General features: G+C 37.2%; 1 protein-coding gene across 10 annotated transcripts in view; it reads right to left on the reverse strand.

Moving 5' to 3' along the window:
* Window positions 1-22,758, reverse strand: part of MLIP (muscular LMNA interacting protein) — a 111,882-nt gene that overhangs the window by 32,016 nt on the left and 57,108 nt on the right. For 7 of the 10 annotated variants that reach the window (XR_010830556.1, XM_066994791.1, XM_066994796.1 and 4 more), the window contains 6 exons: window positions 18,702-18,773; window positions 10,300-10,365; window positions 10,131-10,214; window positions 9,977-10,036; window positions 8,001-8,045; window positions 2,387-2,431 (listed from right to left, as the gene is read on the reverse strand). Coding sequence is in view for 9 of the 10 variants with exons in the window: in XM_066994791.1 (XP_066850892.1) it covers window positions 2,387-2,431; window positions 8,001-8,045; window positions 9,977-10,036; window positions 10,131-10,214; window positions 10,300-10,365; window positions 18,702-18,773 (372 nt within the window). In the remaining variant the exon portion in view is untranslated. The remainder of the gene's footprint in view (window positions 1-2,386; window positions 2,432-8,000; window positions 8,046-9,976; window positions 10,037-10,130; window positions 10,215-10,299; window positions 10,366-18,701; window positions 18,774-22,758) is intronic. The other 3 variants (XM_066994793.1, XM_066994798.1, XM_066994792.1) reach the window with 2 other exon arrangements.

Consider the following 22,758-nt stretch of genomic DNA (forward strand, 5'->3'; position numbering starts at 1 on the left):
CTCCTTATGTAGGAAACCTCTTCCAAAAGCACGCTGTAGAAATGCTTTTAAGGAAGCATTTTCTAAACATCATTGTGCACTCAAGTGCTGAGTGAGTCATATGTTTATGTCTGACTCAACCGAAAGAGTGGAAGATATCAGCCAGCAACCAGAATTTGAAATGCTTTATTAGCTACCTGGCAAGCTGGACAAAATCATTGCTCCGTAAGTAAAAGCTTGAACTCTTCTTTTGGTAGGGGGTTGCAATTGACCCTGCTGAGAATCAAGCTAAAACTTAGTTTTGTGAAGGAAGGTGTTGGCCATCCTACAACAGCACTGAAAAATGGTAAAATTAAAAAAAAAAAATCATTACTGTTTTTGTAGTGAAGAACTATCATCCTATGGCTGTGGCATTATTATCAAAATGCACAGGGCCAAGAGGAAAGATTCTCAATCTAGAGCTGTCCCATAATCAGTCATATTGTACCCTCCATGAAGGCCCTTCGCAGAACATAATGTTTAGTGGAGTTTCAGCCATGGATTCTTTCAGCAAGACACTTAGGAAATGAAACTGATGTGGAGTAAAAGAGAATATATCCCATGGACCAATTAGAGGATACGAATCAGTATGTTTGAATGAATGTTTAAATTTAACAGTGAAGAGAAGTCACAAATGGAGCTCCTTGGATACGTGAGCTGGCTCGTGGGCTGGGCTTTGAATTATAAATACAGATCAGCCAGAAAAGAGTGGCTAGTAAGGTGACAATGTTTGCTGATAATACTGAATCACTCATGGAGGTAAAAACAAAATTGCAGTGCAAAGAGTTGCAGATAGGTCTTACAATACTGAATGACTAAATGATAAAAAGACAGGTGAAACTTAACTGAATTCAACATTGATTCATAGGAGAAAAATAAACTACATCCTAAATTTACACATAAACTAGTAAGCTCAGAAACTACCTCCTTCTACTCAGAAAATATATCCTGGATTTATTGTATACAGTTCTATGCAAACATTGTCTTATGGCTCAACACAAGTAAGAAGAACTAAATAAATTACTAGGAGTCATTAGGAAAGGAATAGAAATAACAACAATGAAACTTATCACATTTTTGTGTAAATAGGAAATGCAGTGTTCAGAGCTAGACAAGAGCAGTTTATGGTTTTAGTCTCCCAATTAAAGAAAAAAATGAAAAAGTTATGGAAAAGATCACCAAGGATCATCTGGATGGACAACATCAATAATTCTCAAAGAGTGATTAAGCAATTTTGAGTTTTCTGTATGGAAAATAAGTGACAGTGTAGTTAAGTTAATATCTAGAAAATCATAAATAATATTTGGAAAGTAAAGAAATACAATTATTTTCTGTTTCAGTGCAAGAACTGACATCAAGCACTAGCTTTAAAAGAAATAAAGTACTATTTCACACAGTGCATAATTAAAAAGTAAAGCTTTGCTATAAAATGTTGTAGAGACCTAATAATAACAACAACAAAAAAAAAGTAACTAGAAAAAGATCATGAAAGAAGCATTGGTAAATGCTTACTAAACAGAAGAAATTGATTCAGGAAGTCCCTAAAATTCCATTAAATGAAATACAATAGGAAAATTTTCTCATTCACAACTCATTTTTTCCCTAAGTATTCATTAGTGGCCACTTTCACTAGGACAGGCCCTAGGACCTCTCTCGCTTCTTCAGAAAGTTTGGTTCCAACAGGACTGAAATGTAATCAGAGCTAAAATGAACATCTGATGTATAATCTCTTTTTCTTTATTTAAATCTGAAAAGGGACACTTCATTAGGGATTGTAGTGATAGGACAAGGGGTAACAGCTGTGGATGTCCCATCCCTGGAAGTGCTCAAGGCCAGGCTGGATGGGGCTTTGAGCAACCTGTTCTGGTGGGAGGTGTCCCTGCCCATGGCAGGGGTGTTGGAACCAGATGACATTAAAGGTCCCTTCCAACCCAAATCATTCTGTGATTCTATGATTTTATTCTTGCTGACAACAAGTTAAACCAGATTTGATTTATATCAGTGTGTAAGAAAAATATAGATGCCAAAACTTTGTTGCATATAAACAAAATTGTAAAAGTGGAGTATTAACAATGTTCAACAAACAGCAGTAGATTGTATAGTTGTCATACATCTCATGACTCAGCAAGACTCTCTGGTTTGTCATTTGGCCCATACATTTGCATAATGTCAGGATTTACATTTACTTAAAACAGATATGTGTTTGGTACAGAAGAAAGCAATGAATTTCTGTAGGAAGCAATACAACTTTGTAGGAAGATATTGACTTTAGTTTCCTTCAAAGGACTAAGCAAGCAAATAATAATGACTGGATTTTGTGCTTGTGCAATTGTTGATAAACAGCATAGCAGAGCTGTGCAATACATACCATCTGACTCTCTGCCACCATAGGTGTTGATTTGTAAAGGTTGGCCTGCAAAAAATGTAAAAGTATTCAGTATTAACTACAATATAATAGTCATTATAGGAAGAAAAATCTAGAAAGATAAGTTTTTTCACTGTTGATGATTCACAATTTCACTGTTGATGGTTCTTGAATGTTTAGCAAAAGTAATGCATTTGCAGTTGTCATTTTACTTGCATTTTTCTGAGGCCTTTCTAAAAGGAGGAAAAACATATAGATAGCAGTATGCTTAGGCACAGAAGCTTTTAACAGTCACACAGTGAAATGCAATTATTAAGAGAAGTTAAAATATTGTCCTTCCCAGTTTATCTCAAGGTATAGTCAAGTATGAATGTCTGTTGCTAAAGCCTTAGGGATACTTTTTCCCAAGTGGAAAAAAAAAATTTGCTTGATTTAATTCTGAAAAGTAAACCCTGACATTTCTGAACCTGTCATTGTTTGTTACTTTGCAGCATCAATGTTATTAACACTACTAGTTGTATGGGGATCTAAATTCAACCTTCTCATCCTTCTGACTTCACAGCATGAAAAGCAGAACAATCCTACTCTCCAGCATCACATTTTTTCCAAGTATACTCTGAAGAGCAGAAGCCCTGTTTTCAAAATCATGGCTCAATGTGCTAAATGCAAAGTATTTATGTGTGTTTGTGAAATAGCCATGTGCCACACACTCATTTGCCCTCACTATGGTAAGATTCAGGATTTCTAGTGCACTGATCATCTTCTCCAAGCTCTGTAGGGGGTTCTAATGGATTAGAAAATGCTTCTGTATAGATGGTATACCCTTCCTTAACGTAGGAGTGATTAAGATTGATTTGAACTCTGAAAGGTGAATGCTCCTCAATGAAGGTGCAAAAAAGTGTACTGTAGTATAGCACTACTATAGTCTGTGCCTTCACAGCCTGGATCCTCCACAGAAGGATCTCAGTTGGACTCAACTATATCTTCTCACAGTTTAAAGCAGAAAAGCAAATTGAGCACGTTTTGGAGAGGGAAGAACATGGTCTTCCTTTGTCCACCCATGACAAAGACCTTGCAGAGATTTGGCCACAGAACTCTAGATGTGGTCTCTGAAGTGCTAAACAGAAGTTTAATCACTCCCTGGACCTGCTGGTTCCAGTTCTGTGTCAATAGTGAGAATGATGTCACCAAAAGTAACAGTGGAGGACCACGCTCTGACCTCAAAGCACTCATACCTCTGAACACAGCCACTAGTGTTGGCAAGCTTCACACCTACACAAGGACAGCTGTGATTTAATATTAAATCTATACGAAATACATATTCTGTCAAGGACAGAGTAAACTAGAGTTTGCTCTAGAGGCTGCTTACATACTATGGTCACCCTTTCATGCCATTAACCAAGTGTGATAACCAATTTCACTGTAAGCTTAAAAACATCAAAGCACTGCAGAAGAAGCTACAAATACAAGAGTCTGGAATTAAATTATGTCATCTCCAGTGGTACTCTTAAGTACTCTTAAGTAAATATCATAGAATCATAGAATCATTTAGGTTGGAAAAGACCTCTAAGATCATCAAGTCCAACCATTAACCACATAGTGCCAAGTCTACCACTAAACCATGTCCCTAAGCACCACATCTACACATCTGTTGAATACCTTCAGGGATGGTGACTCAACCACTTTCCCTGGGCAGCCTGTTCCAATGCATCACAACTCTTTCAGTGAAGAAATTTTTCCTAATATCCAATATAAACCTCCCCTGGTGCAAATTGAGGCCATTTCCTCTTGTCCTATTTCTTGTTGCTTGGGAGAAAAGATCAACCCTCTACCTCGCTACAACCTCTTTTGCCTCTTTTGAGGTAGTTGTAGAGAGCAATAAAGTCTCTGTTGAGCCTTTTTTTCTCCAGGCTAAACAACCACAGTTCCCTCAGCCATTCCTCATAAGACTTGTTCTGTAGACACTTCACCAGCTTCGTTGCCCTTCTCTGGACGCGCTCGAGCACCTCAATGTCCTTCTTGTAGTGAGGGGCCCAAAACTGAACACAGTACTCGAGGTGTGGCCTCACCAGAGCTGAGTACAGGGGAATGATAACATCCCTAGTCCTGCTGGCCACAGTTCTTCTGATACCAGCCAGGGTGCTGTTGGCCTTCTTGGCCACCTGAGCACACTGCTGGCTCATATTCAACCAGCTATCAACAAATACCACCAGGTCCCTTTCCTGTCATTTCAGAGAGGTTGCCTGAAATGTGTATAAACATAGCAGGTTACAGATAAACACTACTCATTTCTGCATGTGTGTGCACTTTTAGCTGCTTTGTGTACTCTCATTTTTTCACTTCTCTATGTTGCATGTCCATGACACTTTAAAAAGATTTCTTTAGAACAGAACTGTAAAGAATAGCAAAAACATAAACAATATGTACAGTGATTACTCCAGTTAATCACCAAAAGTTATTTTAAAAATAATTGTAAGAGAGGCCACATGACAAAATGATAAATTTTCTAGAACTTGAAATTAAAGTTATGAAAGCTTTTCTTGGTGACAGTAATTACATGGAAACAAAATGACTAAGTAGATCTATCAGGGCACTCAATACCCATAAAAGTCCTTTATTTAGAGGATGATTATGTTTATATCACAGCAATCAGCAATATCACCCCAAAAGCCAACAGAGGTGCACTAGTATAAAATGGTGAATGGGATCATGTCAAAGACCATACAGTTTAAAAAGCTGTTAAACTAAAACTACAGTACATTGTCAGCTGGTACAAACTGCTGTAATTTCACTGATGGCAGATCTTTTTACACACTTCCTTGCTATTTGTACTGCCATTTACATCCTTAAAATGTTCTGAAGTGGGTGTGTAGACAAAGAGTAACTGTGGTCAAGGCAAATTTAAGACATTTTAATTGTGAAAAGGCAGGATATTTCAACATTTTTGTGTAGTCTACTAATCCACATAACTGATAGAAATACTGCAAGGTGCAGATACATACACATATGTGTGTGTGTGTTTATAAATTAAACTTTAGCATGATGTAGGTATTCCTGTCCCTGAATCATAAACAAACTGAAGTTTTTCTTTCAACTAAAATCACCCTTAAAGCAACATCCAACATCATGTGTACAAAAAGATTAAGAAAATTGTATTGCTAAATTGCCATATTATTTTTCTAGTAAATTTAATTCATTTGCACAAACAAAAAGCCTACTTCTAAAAAAATAAAAAAAAGGTTTGCTAATAAAAGGCTGGCTGAAGATCATTACTCCAAGACAGCTCACATGACACAACGTGGCAGTGGGAGCCTCCTAGGGGGGGAACTCCCAGTTTGACATTATGATAACTATTTCCCGTACTATACTCAGTTCCTGATTTCTACCAATCAGAGACACTGATTGGTTGTCTCAAAATAAGCATTTTGTTTCAAAACAAGCATCTTGTACCTACTACTAAAAAATGTTGGTCCCTGAGCCAAAAGTTCTCCTCTAGTCAATGAAAGTCAGCAAACACACCGGCTCAGGGACCAGTCAGCACACTCACTTGCATGCTTTGGTCCAGAAAAACTACCACTCTGGCCCATTCCAACTACCACTCTTCTGGACTGTTGTCCTCCATGATCTGGATGGTAGCACAGAGCATGCTGCTGCCATGGGTTGAAGGGATGAGGCCACCCTTGTCCTTGTGTAGGGGTGGGGTCTCACTTTGAGGGGAGGGAAGTGGATGGGGAAAAGAAGAAGACAACTCTATGAAAGAACACTTCATTGCACCCTCACCCTGAAGGCCAAAGGACAAGCCCCCACCTGGTTTATGTGTTGGGACAGATATAGCCTCTGTATGTCCTACCAAGGAGGCAGAGCAAGAGACTGGGGAAGAGCTGCAATGTAGAGGGTCTGGTGGGGATACATGGCCCATCCCTCGTGTGACTGCTGCAGCACGCAATGACTGTGGAGTCCAGAAGAGCCTGGACCCACCAAGCTCAGCCCCTACAGTGCACCGTGGAGAACATGGTCTGTTAGCACAGTCATCTGATCTGTTATCAGGCACAAAAAAAGTGAACACATTTGTACAATGTATAAGAAAGGTTAGCATACCCATAAGTGTCTGCATTGTTCCCAAATGCATTTTTAAATACTGATTTGCTTCAATTATCTAGAATGTTCCAGAGGAGACTGGGAAGAAAGAGTTTTATAGTGTGATTTTCTATGTCAGTGAAGAAAACCTAACTGTATCTTTAGGTGTATAAATTGGATGCCTAAATGTATTGGAAGGTGTATGTCAGGCAGAGTTTTGGGTGCTGAAGATCTGTGCTGGAGTGGTAGTAATATCTATTCTGTTCTCACAGACTACATCTTTTATTTCATTAAAAAGCACTCTTCCAATATCCTTTATAATTAGTATGAGCCAGCACAATCTGTCAAGTAAAAATCACAGTATGCAATAAAATATGCATACCACCACATTCAAGAAGCAAAATTGAATTGATCAGTCAAGCATTGTGCTGGCATAAAACTGGAAGGCTTCCATTGCTTTTGCTAGCACTGCTTTGATCTGAGGTTCAATAGAAAGTCTGAATGATGAATAGTAAGCAGAGATGTCTTACCATGTGACTAGATGAGCTGTAAGTATAATATGGAACCTGCATTAACTGTGCTAGTGAGAATTAGAATGTTAATTGGGTTTAATATTTCACTAATTGAAATGATGATTCAATATAGAGATTTTATTTTTATGTTGGAATGTGAGTATACATCAGAAAACAGCTTCTGTTCTTCTTCTAAAACTAAACAGTGGGTTTTCAGCCACCTCTACACCTTGGAAGGAAAAATTTGGATCATCCCCAAATTCTGATGGATAGGCAAGAGCCAAAACACTTCTTCAAAAGTAAGTTCCCTACAGTTCAAATAAGTATGTCCTTCAGCACTTGTAATAGCCTTGCCAAATATCTGAGCTCTTGCCCCACACTTGAAACAATCAGCAACAAAGAATTGTATAAATAAATCAACTTTAAGATCATATTCTCATAGGTAGCATTATGAATAGACAGTGCACTAAAGAGATTCCAGCCATGATAGATTTGGAGCAGAGGTAAGATATCTCAGCAACTTTCTAATACCTAAAAGGGTCCTACGGGAAAGCTGTGGAGGGACTCTTTGTCAGGGAGTGGAGTGATAGAACAAGGGGGAATGGCTTTAAACTAAGAGATGGTAGGTTTAGATTAGATATAAGGAAGAAATTCTTAACTATGAGGGTGGTAAGGCATGGGAACAGGTTGCCCTGAGAAGCTGTGGATGCCCCATCCTTGGAAGTGTTTAAGGCCAGCTTGGAAGTGACTTTGAGCAACCTGGTCTAGTGGGAGGTGTCCCTGCCCATGACAGGGAGGTTGGAATCAGGTGGTATTTAAGTTCCCTTCCAATCCAAACCATTCTATGATTCTATGAATTGCAGTTGCCCTAACATACTCTTTTTTACTAGGGACAGCACCTCACATCACAAGTATGCCTATGTCTGCTACATGCCAACAAATCAGGTATGGCAGCAACATGACCTTCAAAACCTACAAAATTAGACATTTCTGCATGCCAAATATAGAGTAATTATAAATGTACTTACATATCTGGTTTCACGTCCAGCTGCTCTCTGCAGTGTTGATGACACCTTATACAAAATAAACAGATATCTCAACAGCAAAAAGTGGAGGACCAACTCAGAGAGATTTTCATCACTGAGACATTGTTTATTGCTTAAATTCAAGAAAACTTCAATTTTCTAAAAAGGTTCATGAGACACATGAAAATAAGGTATATTAAAGTTTCACTTGAGGTGTTTATTTTTTAAAATATTATTTCATTTTTACTCAAAGACATCAATCACACTCCGTTGTAGTTGGTCTTTAAATTATCTCTGAGAACTCTCATAATAAAATGTTTATTAGTAAACAACCACAGATGTGGTCGCACTGTGGAATTTAACTTATATTTGCTCACAATTATAACCTGAAACTGCCTCTTTCCATGTTCTTATTTTCCTTCATCTGACTAACCCATATTATTTCTAAGGCATTTACTTTAAACAAATACTCTTTTTTGGTTCTTAGGACTCTCTTTCACCCTCAATTCAAGCACTTTGCTTAAATTTAAACTGAGATTCATATCACATTTCTCTTGCTTCCTATGCTGCATCCTGTCAAGCTCACCTTCTGCTCTCTTTATTTGGTTTTCTTGCTGATTACTGATATCTTCTCTTTGGTCAAAAATCGATTCTCAGTTGCCCAAGGAAGTAGGTTTTGGATTCTATAGTTCAGAAGTCCAACTTAGTAGCATTGTTTCAACCACACAGGATTCAGTGCAAGTATTAGAAAATATTTCCTCAATACCAGTCTCTGCCTGCTTTTTCAGCTGCTGTCCTATTTCCTCCTTTCAGCTGCCTAAAGCCTGATTCACCACTGCATGCGGTTTGACAGAATTTCAAAAATGAAAATGAAGTTTGAAGTGTATATTGAATACACCTACTCAGGAATGCTGGTTCTGTGCCCTATATTTGCATGGTAGACTGGACATCATGAAGGTTAGTTTGAATTCATTGATTTTTTTTATAAGTTTTCCTGCCAAAAATTCCTTTTCTCCTTTTCTCCTTTTCTCCTTTTCTCCTTTTCTCCTTTTTTTTTTTTCTTTTTTTTTTCCTGACATTTCTGCCACTTTCTGTATCTGCCTCCTATAGCTGCCAAGACCAAATTAAATTTACCTGGGGCAAACGGAGTACAGGACACTCCTCCTATTGTTAGTCATCCATTTGAATCCAGAAGACAGACCAATATAACTTAGTGAAGTTTAACACCAGTATAGAAAGCTGTACCTGCCTCTCACTACGTGTTTCAGAGCTATCCATGTTAAGTGGACATAGAAGATATCCAACTCCCACAAGGGGCAAGAGTTAAAAGGAAATAAGGACTTAAGAGCAATTCTACATACTCATTTAGCTATCCCATTATTTGAAAACCAATACTGAATAAAAAAAATAAAATAAAAATAAATAAAAATAAAAATTAAAATTAAAATTAAAAAAAACGGAGATGTTTTCAGTCATTGAAACCATTGAAATATGGGCTCCTTTGTCATAAGGACCAATAGGTAGGACAAAATCTGGGAGATGGCCACAGACTCTGTAATATGGAAGGCAAGGTATGAAGGCTTTCTTCCTTGTGGATCCAGTGTCTACAAAACTAATAGACAGCTTCTATTTCACAATATATTCTATTTCACTTCCTTGGGGTGCCCGTGCCCAACCACCCTCTCAGTGAAAAACCTTCTCCTAATATCCAGCCTGAACCTCCCTTGTCACAGCCCCATGCTGTTCTCTCAAGTCAGTATGACTCCTGACTTCAGGAAAACATCTTGCAATAGAAACTGCAGTAACTCCAAGGCTAAAGTTTTATCCTTCCAAATCTTTTAAATCACCCAGACGCTTTACTGATGTTGGATCTCTTAACTGCAACTTTCTGTTGCTGAAGGCTTTGTAGTTGTGCTTTTATTTTCCTTGATGTCTACCTGGAAAGAGCTTTTGGTGTGTGTGGGGGCTTATTCACCTACCTTGCCACCATCTGATTCTGTGTTCATCTGCAGGAAACTTGGAGAAGATTCACATCGGCGCTGGAAAATTATTTTTAACAGAGAATAAATTTATTAATGATGAGACAAAAATAAAGGAAGAGGAGAAAGTCAGTCCTACATACTGATGGATTACCATGGTCAATGGGTCCTGCAGGACTTGATCAATGACAGCACATAGCTCTTCTGTTTGTTGTCTGAGCTGGGCAGGGGAGCACATCTGAAAAAGGAGGACACATCACTCAGTTAACAGAAAACAAAGCTTTTGTTTTCAAATACAGATTTGAGAGATAAAACAGCACTACCTCTGAACGGGTGTCCAAAGCAGTGCCTTCAGTCACACTAGCAGTCTTGGTTGGCTCTTCTAATGCCTGCAATTCAAAAGATGTCACTGTTACACTGAGTTTTGTTTTGTTCTGTTTTGTTTTTTAATAAGCAATCATGGAAAAAGAAGAAATTGTAGTAGGGTTCTTTGGGTTACCATCTTCTGATCTTGAATGTGTGGTTGTTTTTTTTCAGAGAGAGTGTATTCAAGCTAGGTGACTCCTCCCTGCTTTGAAGATCAGAAAATACCATTAATTTAATATAACTTTGGGGTTTGTAATGTTTACATTGTCTTCTCCTTCAATAACACCCCACCTCTCCTACAGTGAATGTCACACAGTGAATGTGCTGGACGACAAAGGTGCCGGGTGTCTGCCTGCCATGCACCACTGGAAGACAGCCACCAGCTGGAAGCAGGTGGGCAGGGCAGGGGTCCAAGCACACAGGAGGCCTGTTTGTTTCTTTCAGTAGCTGTCTTCTTTAAAAAGCACCTCCTGTTTAAAGAGGATATTGATAATACATGGCAACAAAAATGGTGCTTGACATTTATGGATTTTAGCTTGAAAAGAGAATCGTATAAAGGAAAATATTCACAACACACTTGTGGTACCATATAAAACATGACTAGTCTATGCAACCACTTAATGCAGCTGCCACAATCTCTCCAAAGCAAAAGTCACTCTTCTTGTGCTTGGATATACCTCCAGCTTTCCAATGCCCACACTTGGAGCAAGTGTGAGAACAGTGGGAATCAGTTTGCCAACCCCTCTCTTTTATCAGGAAACTCACAAAGCACCCACAAAAGCCAAACTTCACTTCAGTGTTCAGTGCCCTTTTCATCTTGTCCCAGAGTTGGTGAGGCACACTCTCACTGCCATCACCCATTTTTTCTTTGAATCAATTTTCAAATAGACTCCATACTGAGACCAAAAATTGCTCTGGAAGCCTGCTGATACATGCAGCTGGACTACAGGAGACGGATCAGCAGGGTTTGTGGACTTTTTTTGTTTAACACTTATGTTTTTATGAAGTTTTATATTTGTCAGTTATTTGCAAAAAAAATATGATACGAACAAAGGAAAAAAAAAACATTCCTATACGTATTCTGTGGCAATAATACGTATCCAGTGAGGTACTTATTTGGGCTGCAATTACAGAAGACATATGTGTGCTGGGAGGAAAATGGTAGAATCTTTTAAGGAAAAAAAAATACACATACACTTGAGTAATTATTTATGAGTTTAATTTTGCTGAGTATAACTGCTACTGGCAAAATACATCTATGTACCATACATAAATGATCCTGCACAGAAGCATGTTTGTGATGTCTTCTATTAGAGAGTTCAGTAGGAAAAAATGAGGAGTACAATGAAGAGTACTTTCTTTCCAAACACATTTCTTCCCTCCCCTCTAGCTCTAGACAAACCTGTTGGCTTTGAAGTAGTTGTAGTTCAAAAGGAAAAAAAAAAAAAAGGAAAAAAAAAAAAGGAAAAAAAAAAAAGAAAACGAATGATTTTTTTTTGAGCTAAATAAATTAATGTAATACTCTCCTGAGACAGAAAATGAAAAGATAAATGATCTTTCTCATTTCTCCTATCTCAGATCAACAGACAGACCTGTAGAAGAAGAGAGCTCAGCTAAAGAGTGCTCAGCACTACACTCAAGTGCTGTGTCCCCTGTTCAGTTTCAGTCAGATTACATCCTCCTGTTAAATGTAAAATGAAGTGGTAAAATGTGAAATGAAGTGGTAAAATGCAAAATGAAGAAGAAGAGTCTTTCCAGTACCTATCAAGGGCAGGACTGCCAAAGCAGCCTGTTGTAGAGAGATGAGTCTGAATGTGAATTAGGAAAAACAACCTGTTCCATTAAGAAATTGTCATCAGCCACATGTTCAGAATAGAGAATTTAAGAAGTTTCTCAAAACCCTCGAGAAATCAGTAGGGTGATGAACATAATGAAGTAATTGTTTAAAATATATATATAAAAATCTTTCCAATTCACTTCTCTAGGACAGTAGCAGAGGGTGAACACAATTAAGGGTAGGACATAGCTACCCAGAAGCTATTGATGGATCTTCCTAGAGTAACTACAGACACATCCACAAGTCTATGTCAAGAACCAAGATTCTGGATAATTTAAGTATCAAACATCCATCAATTTCAGTAGAAATTAGAAACCCAAATATCTATGAAGTTTGGAACTTTCATTTACTCAGGTGGTTGCAGCACCAAAAAGAGAGAAAGAGAGAGAGAAGAAACAAATATAACTCATTTTTAAGCATCCCTAACATCTGTAAAAAAATAAAATAAAAATAAAAGAGGGGGAAGATAAAAAGAAAAATTAAAAAAAATAAAAAAAAGATATAGGGAGATTCGCTTTAATCCATTGTTAGCTTTTCAAAACAACTTGTTTTTCTAGCAATATTTTTTGGTTGTTGTTGTTATGCATTACCACACAGAGAAAAATGTATGATTTAAAAAGTATTACTTTCATTTCTGAACTCATTACTAGAGTTACCATGCAATAATATTATGATTAATTTAAAGCATTAGTGTTCGCAACAGTACTGTTGATTAGCTCTATCAACAGTATTCAAGCTTTGCTTTCTATGCCAGTGGCCTAACAATACCAAAAGTGGAACATTCCAATTGTTTGATTATCTGAAAAATAATAGTGGGACCACAGTTTAAAAGAGTGTAATTTAGAGAATGAAAATGTATTTTTGACAGAACTTAAATGTGCGGATGAAATAGCCAGTTGCTGAACTGCCAATTCTATTCTTGTAAAAGGCAACTTAGAGGGTGTGAAGCATACACTTCGTTGATGTCAGTGGTTACTATAACCCCTCCCTCTTCTTTCCCCCAAGCTATTTGATTGCTGAAGCTGTATCAGAGCAGAAAGGATAGTAGTAAATGATCTGACTAGGGTCTCCAGTATTTTTTAGAAGAATTAAAGCTCTTGGCAACATACAGGAAATATAGAAATTTGTTTCATTCACTAATGAACAACATCAATGTTGTAACCTCAATCTGACATAGCCTCTTTACTGTCTTGTGAAGACCTTGTGCTGAGCAAAACCCAAGAAGTTTCCTGTTCTTTTATTTCTCTTGCATGTTTTTCCTATTAATATGCTTTTGAAGCCCTCTGTACATGCAAAAAAATGTATTCTGTATAATGGAATTTCATGTACACTCTGTTCCTACAACTTATTCCTTAAAGATCCTGGGAAATGATATTGTAAAGACCTGGCTACTCTTCCTCTTATAAAATTAATATTAAAAGCTGCTTTAATTTTTTAAAAATTAAAAAATTAAAATTAATATTTAAAAGAAAGAAAGAGGGAGTTTATAGCCTGATCTTCTATTGTCATGTGTCGTTATTATTAAAGACAAACTAGGTCTTTTAGCACTCTAGAACTGCACACATGATTTTCTTTTTCTTACCATTAGGTATTAAATTCTAGCCTTCAGAAGGCTTTTTACATGAACATATAATCTGGAAGCAAGAAATTCACCTCGTAAGTGCACACCAGAAGTAATTGATGAAAAATACAATCTTTTATATCAAAATGTTCTTAATAAAATGTTGTCAGAAATGCTTTTTGGATCCAGGGTGATCCTCACATACTCAAAAAGAGCCAGTTGTCTAGCTGTTAGGTTTATTATTAAGATCTTTTTTTCTACATTCATTTAAGAAATTGTAGTCCTCTACTTGTACTTAGTTGATAAATACAAGACAGATAAACCAACAGTACTTTCATTTGCACTCCTTCCATCCACATCCAGTTACATATAATGCTTTTCAGAAGACTTAATAAGTGCTCAGTTGTGAAACAGGTGTACTTAATGGCAAAACCCATCATCCTTGTTTCACCTCATTCAGATACGGGTGAAGTCTGAGCAGAACACTTGCAGCCAGCGCAAAGCCTTCATAACCAGGTTTTCTTCCCTGGACAAACCTTCCCTTTTCTGGACAAACACAGCAATCCCAAATACCCCTGCATAAACTTTGCTGTAGACCACAGACCACTGAATTGTTGAGAGAAGACTTTTTTTATTGTGCAATTCCAAGAAGTTCAATAGAGTGTTGGGGTTACATCCCAAATTTGACATAGTTCTGAAGATGAACTAGGGTCTGGAGTAAGGGACTGTATACTTAAAGTTAGGAATTTATCCACATCTCCCCAAAATAGACTCTTCATGACAAACTATTTTGAGTGGAAGATATTTTTATAGGTATTTGATAAATAAAATATCTAAATAATAGGTATATACTACCTGATTAGGACTGGAATTTTGAACTGGATTGTGATCTCATCTCTATAACTGTAGAGGCTATTCAAGAGTGAATGTCAGTGGAGGGGTGACTCACTGACTCAATAACAAAAACACCAGAAGGAACCACAGCGATCACCGAGTCTGACCTTTTCTTTAAACCACAGAACTGCCTGGAATTACTGTATGAAGTGCCAGAAAACTGTCCTGTCTTGATTGTTTAATTTCTATGATAAAGCACCCATTTCAGTCTCTGGAATTTTTTTCTCATGGTTAATTAATTATTGCTGTTAAACTTTTGCCTTAAGCCTACATTAAGCATGTTCTGCTTCCTCTTCTAGCCAGTGGATGCTGTTATCTGTTAACTCTTCTGCAGAAGAGTTCATTGTCACTGTCTGAGGACCTGCTGCATCACTTTAAATCTGTGTGGTGATCATGGCACTGTTGGCTGACCATGGACACCACCACTTTGTTATTACTATCTCTGCTGTCCCTGATCAAGCACCGTGGGACAGTGCCCATGCTGGTGAGGACACTGTCCTACTAGCCTTGCTGTTATGCCAGCTTCTGGCTCATCTTTCGTGAGGAGCAGCACACTGTTGCTGCTCCCAGACAGAACCTGACCGTGATGCTGAGCACAAGTCCTTTAAAAACAAGGTTTTGCTCTTCTGTCTGTGAAGGAATTTACAGCTGTATCCTCCAAGAGATATCCTGAATTTGAATTTTCCTGAGCAGACCATGGGTGATAAGAGGAATATCATGTGCATATAAGCTAAAACAGTTAGAAAGCACACCAGCTATGGGATTTGATGATATTAAACCACTTCTGGGCTTGCCAAATTATATGTATATGTAGTCAATGAGCTTCTTCTTTGCTGCTAAAGAGCATAAATTTGAACAATTCTCTTTGACTGAGAGTACTTAAGAATAAAAGTGTGTCCTAGATAAGCTGTTAAGATGATGATAGCCTAACAGTTTCATAAGAAGTTAAAAAATGCTGGCTGAAATTAAAGCATTTACACACACATAAAAGAAAAAGTTACTTGAGAAAGAAAGACACAAGGAGACAATTCAGGGGCAAAGCATTTTACCTTATATAGCATATCACTGACAGTTTTCTTTCATATGATCTAATTATTACTGCATATAAATTGTCACTAGATCACCTGCATCATAGATCTGATTGAACCCATTTTCTCATGACCACTCAAATTAAGTAACATAATTACTTACACAGTGCAAAAAGGTTCACTTTGGAGAATGTTCATTTCCAGTTTGATCACACAGCAAAATACTTTTCCTGCATTTAGGAAGATGATGTATTCCTAATCATTAATTCAGTTCAGTAATATCTGTCTTGCAAAACTTCCTTCCTTGCTAAAATAAATGTCACTCAAAAATATCTTCTCCAAATAATCTGTATCTCAATGTTAATAAAACATTATTTATGCAGTTAGAACTTGTTGTCTTGAATTGCTCTCTTTTTAATCTGATGTTTGCATAAAATGGGAGCAATATAACTACTGGCATTGAGCTACAAAGTGGCATGAGTTCCTTCCAAGCTCCCTCCCTGCTACTCTGAGGATAATACTTGTACATTAGGGTTTGGTACAAGGGGACCTGTATGTGCCATATGACTCTTTTATGCTTCATTTAAGAGACATACTATAAATGCATGTCAGCTAACACAATAGGACTATCTCAGGAGCACTATACATAGCTGCTGGTCTGGATCAATAGGATATAAATATACATAATCTCCAAAACAAGGGAAAACAGGGAAGGAGTTGTACACCAGAGCTGCCTTAGACAGAATGCCAAGGGAAATGCACCTGATACATCAGCTGTAGTCAGGCAATGCTAAAACATGTAAAGTAAATTCATCCTGAATGTCCTGTAGCAGAAAACTGATATCTTATTAGTTTTACATGACTGTGCTGTCGCTACTGAAGGATACGCTAAGGCTAGAATTTTCAGTAAATTGGCAGATAACAAAAAGTCTCTGTGTAAACATAGATTTCTTTGGAGTCTTTTTTTTTTTTTTCTACAGATACTGGCATAAGATTGTACAAGTCATTTTTATGTTTGGTGGTTATGTAACATACAGCTCATGAGTAAATGCCTGAGAGAGTCAGCAAGACGATCCCTCAGAAGGAATTGCCTTTCTTCTGAAAAGGTGCAGTCGCATGGCTGTCCTTAACCCACTAGTTCAGATCAGGAGTGTGCCCTCAAAGTAAATCCCCCACTCAAAGTCACCTACCACCTACCGACCTCTGCATCTGCAGAGCAGCACAGCTTAGTGCACAAACTGCATTCATTTCAAAGTCAGCCCTGAAGTGGCACCTCAAGAGTCCACCTAACGCTTCCGGACACTAACAGGCTCTCTGACAAAAAAAAAAAAAAAAACTACCAGAATGCATACAGTAGGTATATAAGATACTTTCTTCTACTGAGCCGTTTCTGTTGCATGTTAAGGCAGACATAGTCTTACTTGGTGTGTTCAAGACTTAAGAGAAGCTTCATGTTTGATGCAAATGATGAAAATATTCATCCAAGATTAAAAGAAAACTGTAAAAGAAAGGAATCTCACATTTTTGAAAATAATGAACTTGTTTAAGTTATTTAAGTGATAACCAGTAGGTCACAATCTTTTTTTTATTATTATTATTATTATTATTATTTTTCAGGGGCAAAATGATCATAAAATCATAAAATCATTTAGTTTGGAAAAGATCTCTAAGATCATCAAGTCCAACCTTTAATCTAGCACTACCATATCTAGCATTAAGCCATATAACTAAGCACCACATCTACATGTTTTCTGAAGACCTTCAGGGATGGTAACGCAACTGCTTCCCTGGACAGCCTGTCCCAATACCTCACAACCCTTTCAGTGAAGAAATTTCTCCTAACATCCAACATAAACCTCCCCTGGTGCAACTTGAGGCCATTTCCACTTGTCTTATCACTTGCTGCTTGAGAGAAGAGACTGATCCCCACCTTGGTACAACCTCATTTGAGGTAGTTGTAGAGCACAATAAGGTCACTGAGACTCCTTTTCTCCAGGCTAAACAACCACAGTTCCCTCAGCCGTTCCTCATAAGACTTGTTCTCTAGACACTTCACCAGCTTCGTTGCCCTTCTCTGGACACGCTCAAGCACCTCCATGTCCTTCTTGTAGTGAGGGGCCCAAAACTGAACACAGTACTCGAGATGCGGCCTCACCAGAGCCGAGTACAAGGGGACAATCACTTCCCTGGTCCTGCTGGCCCCACTGTTTCTGATACAAGCCAGGATGCTGTTGACCTTCTTGGCCACCTGAGCATGCTGCTGGCTCATGTTCAGCAGGGTATCAACCAATATCCCCAAGTCCATTTCCACCAGGCAGATTTCCTTTCATCTTCAAAATCTTTTATGCAGAGCTAAATTCACACTCTCCAATGTCTTTAAACTCTGTAAAATCCTAGGGAAATCAGCTGAGCTTTGCATGTAAATGCATATGTAGGTGTGTACATAGGAAAGCTTAATCTTACAGAAATTCGTTAGAAGGTAAGTTCCTGAATTATGTCCACAGATAGTTTTTTCAGATACAGTTATATTTGTGATGTCAGAGTTATTAAGCATGTCTTTAAATATATTTGTGGCATGTTTTGTGTTACTAAGGGACATCGTTTAGTGAAGGGACTCTGTAGCTCAGGTTGATGGTTGGACTGTAATTGAGGACATTTCCTGGTGTTGTTGAATTTACTAGTGTAAGCATAGCCATTGAAGAATCTTTAACTGGCCAAGACCTACTGATGGGTAGGTCCTAAAATAGCAGAGCTCCAGAGACTGTCAAACAGCAAAACAGACTTTGAGACATTGTCATAAATCATGATTCCTTTAGGACATGTTTTTTTACAGTATTTTTTTTAACAGAAATTCAGGTTAATGAAGCCTTTGATCCTCAGTACAGTGTAGCTGACCCTGAAAAACTGCTGGAATTATAATCCTGAGCAGCTAGTTCACAGAGTTTATGTGCTGTAATATCACCAACAGAAATGTCAGAATATGTACATAAAGTTGAACACTCTCAAATGCAATTCCCACATCTTTGATCAAACACTAACCTTCTGTTCCATAAGTAATGTGTTTGTAGGTATTGCTGCAAATGCCTTGTAGCTTGTCTTGATCTTGTACTGCTAAAAGGGCAAACCAGAAAGCAGGAAGAGACGTAAAGAAGGGTAAAAGGGAGAGAGGGACAAAGAGACAAGAAAGGAGAAAGGTACGACAATGAAAGATGATTTTAATTGTCTCACAGACATGTTACAACAATACAAGGCTTACATAGTACTTATGAAAGCTAATTCTTAAAGAAAATCTAGTGGTTCTGCTTAGATTTTAAAGGACATACATCTTTTGCATTTAAGAATGAGATAGAAATACATGAACATTCTATACCTGCAGCTTATAAATTCTAAAGTGATTTTGGCCACTTTCTACTTACTACTATCCTTAAATTGATATCAGAAGAGGCTGTGAGTTTATTCCAAGTTAGTTTGTGATTTGAAATGATAATGCAAAGCTATTTCTGCCATAACATGCACCTTAAGAACTGCTGCTGTGTTGTGTGATCCTGGACCACTAAGTCACAGGGATTTCTGTGATTGGCTTTGATGAGACTGAATAAGATCCTTAAATGCTGAATTACTTGTGAAAGTGGGTAGATCACTTAAGTCAGATGACACTACTTTTCACCTCCTTTACGAGTAACTTTAACACCCACACATTTCAAAACAAGTAGAGGAACTTTTGCACTCTAACCAGGTATATGGAACTGACGATCTAAAGCATAAAAAGTACATGACTTGGGGTACAAAAAAATCCTAAAATCAAGCTTAAAAATTATTATTTTTAATAATTTATATCTTAGACTATATTAGCTTGCCAAAATGTTTTAACCCTTTAGAAACCATACTTTCTATATTTTCTTGGTAATTATGGAGACTAAATTCAGTTATTTTTAAATGAACAATGAGATTCTTCTATACTTACGTAAGTTCAAGAGCTAGGACTCTTAATCACATGGCTGCTGGAATATTTTTGGGGGGAGTAAACAATTAAAAAGGGATTCACAACATTTTTCCTTTTCAACATCATACTAATTTAAAGAAACATTCACAAATTCAGACAATAATAGATTTTTAAGTTATTAGTTGAATATTTTTGTGATATTTAACCAGACACAAAGTTAATTGTTCATCAGCTAAGTTTTTTTAATGTACTGTTGCCTGAGCACTGGACGCTAGTCCTTATGAAATAATGGTCTGGAAAACATCCTGTATTTTGGGTTATACGTTTGTCATTTTTTTTCCTGTTTTTATATCTAATAAAACCCTCAACAATTACAGAGGGGCCAGAAATTTAATTCAGATAAGAGAAACTTATATCACACTTGAACCTCCCTTTAAACATTTTAGGACATCACCTTTTAATTCTTTTCATACATAATGTTATTTTTTCTTCAGATTTACTCATATTTATTTCTAGTCAGAACACGGAGACTGCCAGGCATTGAAGAAGTCAATAATCACATATACTGAGTGAATATGCTGTCAAAGCAGATCAATGCAGTACCAGAAATGCTTTTTCACCTTTTTTATTTTTTAATTTATATGAGATTTAGCCATTCTAACTTGGATGTCTGCCATTTAGGTGCTTCAGTCAGAACTAAAACCGTTTATAGTCATGGACATTTCTACAGGATAATTCATCGCATCCTCAGATAAGTACCTACAAAGTTAAAGTAAAATCATCCTGTAGATACAGCATCTTCTCTCCATTGACTATAATAGAATTGCTTAAGTTTGTTTGGATATCTAGCTTTCAAATATCAAAAGTCATGCGAGTTAAATACTGCCCTTTGAATGTTTAGATAGAAACACTCTGCTATAAATTATTATAGATACTTATATATATATAAATATTTATGTATATACAACATCTGTCTATATAAAGATAAGATTTTCAACATAAGATACTATACACTGAAGTAAGATGGAAGGTCAATATTCCAAATATTAACGTTGGCTTAACCACAAATTGTATCCTTGTTTACTTGTAATTGATATTCAATCAATGAAACGATTTAATTGAACATGTAAATGAATTGCAATTTCCCAAGCCCAAGTATTTTTACATATCTGGTGAGTATACTATAACTACTTTGAGGTTAGTCATACTTCTGTATAAACTAAACAAAAACATATCAGACTGTTAAAATATAAGGGTTTCTTATATAATCAATTCTACTTTAATGTGCTTTACCTCTGCCAGGTACTGTAGAACATGTGAGCAATGTGAAATTGTCAAAATCGTGGTGTTTAAATGAATGGGAAATCTTTAATTCCATTTCTTCTCTTAGGAACATGTTTTTTGACACACTAGTTTGCATTACTTAAAATTATTGTTCAATGTCTAAATAAATTTAGTAATCTGGTTCTTAGGAATATATTAGTATTTTTGAACAGCCATAGACACTCATGTCTGCTGGCCTGCACCATGGTCCGGTCAAAAGAAAACCGACTCCATTATCACCACTCGGGTGAGTATCAGCCTGGGAAGTTTTTCAGAAAATCTGCTTGCCTTGCTCAAACAATCATCTAGGGCGCACACAGGGCATTGCAAAGTGTGCTAGACATGTACCTATAAAGGCTTAGAATCAGAAACTAACCATGGTAGTGTGGAGCTCCTCATGAGTAATCTTTCCTGCTTTGTGGTAGGTTTTGCAGCTGTGCTGAGCTCCGTGTTGCTAGAGTTAGTTTGATCCCCAGCTGTTTTGGGTAGATCTACATGCATTCCTGTGCTATATTCAAACAGGAAAAAATCAAAGAATATGTAGGAATGACACACCATTAAATCACTGCAAAGAGTTTTCAAACAACAGCCAGCAGTTTTTATGCTAATCTCTTCCTGCAGAATCAGCAATTTTATCTGTCTCCAATCCATCCTACTGTTCATTTTGCTATAATGCCACCAGGATACTATTAAAATGTCTCCACAGTCCAGGGAGAGGATTTTTATTTCAAGTGGTCACCCACTGTTCAACACTTCACACTGTTCTGTGAATTTGATTATGTTCATATTCACTTTGCTGAACAGTCATATTTTGAAAACATTGGCAAACATAAACATAAATATATAAAGCATGGGAAAGCATATGCATTTATATATAAAAATGCAAATACTTAAACAAGTTCATAGGCTATTCTTTGACTTCCATTAATTGGTACATGAGTAGACATAGACAGATAAAAGCTCTCCATGAAAGAATCCTTTTTGCATAAGTGCTTTGATATCATGTTAATGAAACAGTTTGATGTGCATGATGAAAAGTACATCTGATGTCAAAGTTCTATTTTAAAATGTGCTGGTTTAATAACTATTGAAGCAATATTAAGGTTGCAAAATTACACATGCCAAAGTCAAGCAGCTCTGCAGTTCTCCCTTGATTCTCACTTAGAAAATTCACACATGCAAAAATTTTGTTGTGCACCAACAGTCATGTCGTGCATCATACGGAGTTCTTTGTCCAGTCCTCGAGTTGAACTGATTGGTACTAAAGAGACCTATATGCTGCTTAAAATGGTGGTGTTCTCTCTCCTCAATCTTTTCCTTTTTTTCCCCTGGAAATATACTGAGATTTGAGGCTGGAGTGGGTCTGGTACCATTCACAGATGAGCAAAGCAGAAGTCTGTTGAGCTATTTCAAAAACTAAGTATGGAGATAGGTGAGAGCAGGAGGAAGGGATGGCATTGAATGCATACTATTGTTAGCTGTAAATGAAGATTCAGCCTCATATTTTAAAGCCAGAAGATGACTTTCCTGTCCTGAACTTCTAGCTGCATTTGATTTAGAGATTTCAGACCATTCACATCCTGGTGGAGCCACCTTTGTCTGCATGATTAAAAATTGCACCAGTCTAACCGCCCAAGCCTGTTATAGTGGAAACTCTCCGATGCTCCATAGGGTGGTTGGACAGTTTCAGAAGTGCTATTGCATCACAACAGCAAAATTAGCAGGAGAAGGGACAGTTGGAACGACTGAAAGGATGAAATAGCCTCTGTAAATATAACACAGACAATAGTTATGTGTCACAAGCAGAATTTCCTTACCACCAGAGATTGC

This window comes from Anser cygnoides, chromosome 3, assembly GCF_040182565.1.
Source record: "Anser cygnoides isolate HZ-2024a breed goose chromosome 3, Taihu_goose_T2T_genome, whole genome shotgun sequence".
NCBI classification, from domain to species: domain Eukaryota; kingdom Metazoa; phylum Chordata; class Aves; order Anseriformes; family Anatidae; genus Anser; species Anser cygnoides.